Raw genomic sequence first — 2,612 nt, 5'->3', positions numbered from 1 at the left:
TAATTTAGTATCTACATTCCCTCGTTAGATGACATTGTAGAGTTTCTCTCCAACGTCTGATGACACATTAACTTATGTGTGTCGATATGACCAGATTCCCAAATACCGAGTGCTACGTTTAAAACTAGAAACACTATTTTTGATCTCTTCTGTGAGAGTTCTACACTAGATTTTTCAATTCTAATTATAAAGTTTTGAATCTGGCTAAACAGTTTGGCCAAATATCTTTGGAAAGAAGGGATGGGAGTCAAAACATTATTTTACCCACACATTCGAGTTTAGACTATCCTGTTAGACGTTTTCAAAGACACGTCTAAACAATGATTAATAAAAATACTAATATGTGTAATGCTGCAATCCTATTTGGGGTTCCTCAAGACGCTGTTCTCGGGCCACTCTTTTTTTTTTTTTTCATTATTCCCATTTATTTCCATGAATTATAAAAGCATATTACATATTTTAGCATGCACTGACATACAATGTCATTAATTCTATACATCATCACATTCACTTGCAATTATTATGTCTGATATATTAAATAACAAATGTGCCAGAATGGTTAGTTTGTTTTGGCTTCAAAAATATGTCTCAGAAATTGAAGACTTGTTAACGATAAAACAAATGGAATATTGAAAACCTTACTCGTCTTCATTGTAATTGTTTACTTTCCATGATGTAGTAAATGTAAATCCTTACCTATTTTTTTATTGCTTCTGCAGAAGATTGTCTGAGCCAGTATGTTTTGCCCTAAATGAGGTCCAGATTCATTTCCCTTCTCTATATCCATCAGTGTATTTCTGTTTGTGAATTAGAGATTGTTTGCTTTGAGGAAATACTTTACAGCAAAAAAAAGAATACAACATTTTTCAGATAACAAGGAATCAAAGAAGCTTCTGATTTTAATCCATTAATCCTTAGGTTTACCATCCATCCTGGTGAGCAGTTAACAGCTGTTCGAGGGTCTAGTGATCATGAGGCAGGCGGCAGAGGCTCAAGTTATAAACCCCCACTTTGAGCTTGGAGAGCAAGGTGAGGAGGAGTCCTGTATTAGAGTTAAGGTGTGTTGTTAACGGTCTAATCCGAAGGTTACTACTCTGCAGGCCTGCGTCAGGTCCTATCTGATGTGATTGAGGAGGTGAGGCGCTCTATTAGTCAGGAAATTGATGGAGCAGACATCCTCCACGGTCTGCTGACGGCGTCCTGGCTCCAGTCGCTGCTTAAGGTTACAAAAAACTACTTTTTATCAAACAGAGCCAAACCTTGCAGCCAACACTGTTTTTTTTTTATATAGATATCCTGCTCTATTGATCCTTTATAATTGTCCTAATTAAGGCATTTTTCTAACAATTTCCTTTTGCCAGGTATATGAATGTCTTCAAAGGTATCTGACGTACTCTCCTGCTCCGACTCTGGATTATGCATCAGGACTCTCACTGCAGGTTCATCATGCAGTCATAATACCGTAGTGTTTAATGTAATCCTCACAAACTGAACCTGCCATGGGTTTGTGTGTAGTTGCTGATAGATATCAGGTCCCAGCCATGCTGCTCTGAAGAGGCCAAGGAGCTGTACCGTCTCCTCCAACAGCCCCACATGCAGGTGAGAAACCAGCCGCTTGCTGCTGGTATGAAATGTTAACTGGTCCTGTAAATATTATGTCGATTTTTAAAACATTAATTACGTAGGATTTTGAAAAAAATCTTACATCAAAGTTATAAAAAATACCTAAAATATGACTTTAATAACTAAAAAAAAAACAGCTCTGTTAAGTGTTTAATAGACTTTATTTTATGGTATTTTGATAAAGAAAACACTAAAAATGGCATCTTTAACCAATCCTTATTAGAATGCACAAGATGATTTTAAGAATTATCATAATTTAACCTCTTTGACGTTTATGCAGGGCAAAAGGGACCAAATTAATAATATATCTTAAAAAAATAAATGGGCAAGTTTATTTATATATAACGTTTCTGTAGCAAAACAGTTCAAAAAGCTGTAAATGAGAAAAAAAGGTACTTTACAGTGAACATTAATAATTAAAGAAAAAAAGTATTTAAAAGAGGATAATTGCATGAAAAGAGGATTAAATAATTGATAAAAATAAAAGAAAATTTGGACTAAAAACCTAACTAACAATGTTTAGGTAGTACTGACAGGCCATGCTAAACAAATATGTTTATAATTTAGATTTAAATTAAATGTTTTAGCATTTTCTGACAGTTTATTGTTTTTCTAGATTAGTGGAGATAAAAAAAGCAGATTTTCCTTGTTTGATTCTGAATATGTAGAGTAGATCTGAGGGGTTTGGCTGGTTTATACATTGACAAGTTGTAACATTTTTTTTTTGGTTAAAAAAATTGTAAATGTACCCTGAAATCATTGAATAATTCAATGTATCGTTTGTTTACTTAATACTTTATTAGATTATTGAATATGCTATTAAAGAATATACAATATAAAATATTAAAATCAATTCAGTATATTTATATGGACCCAATTCACAACACATATCATCTCAAGGCACTTTACAGAGACAGTTCAACCAGATCATTCATTCCTCCAGCCAGTTTTCGGTCTAGCTTCAGCCACCACCCTTTCCCTCTTGCTTC

General features: G+C 34.0%; 1 protein-coding gene across 1 annotated transcript in view; it reads left to right on the top strand.

Annotated features, from left to right (window-relative positions):
• The first annotated feature begins 934 nt into the window (after positions 1-934).
• The window catches only part of mpp4 (membrane protein, palmitoylated 4), a 14,910-nt gene continuing 13,232 nt past the window's right edge, over positions 935-2,612 (top strand). Inside the window, exons 1-4 of the mRNA XM_015377404.1 lie at positions 935-1,029; positions 1,101-1,222; positions 1,362-1,439; positions 1,516-1,599. Of these exons, the coding sequence (XP_015232890.1) occupies positions 972-1,029; positions 1,101-1,222; positions 1,362-1,439; positions 1,516-1,599 (342 nt within the window). The 5' untranslated portion in view covers positions 935-971. The remainder of the gene's footprint in view (positions 1,030-1,100; positions 1,223-1,361; positions 1,440-1,515; positions 1,600-2,612) is intronic.

This window comes from Cyprinodon variegatus, unplaced genomic scaffold (assembly GCF_000732505.1).
Source record: "Cyprinodon variegatus isolate N-32 unplaced genomic scaffold, C_variegatus-1.0 Scaffold153, whole genome shotgun sequence".
Lineage (NCBI taxonomy): Eukaryota > Metazoa > Chordata > Actinopteri > Cyprinodontiformes > Cyprinodontidae > Cyprinodon > Cyprinodon variegatus.
Note: the sequence above shows the minus strand (reverse complement) of the source record. Positions and strands in the feature narration are given on the sequence as shown.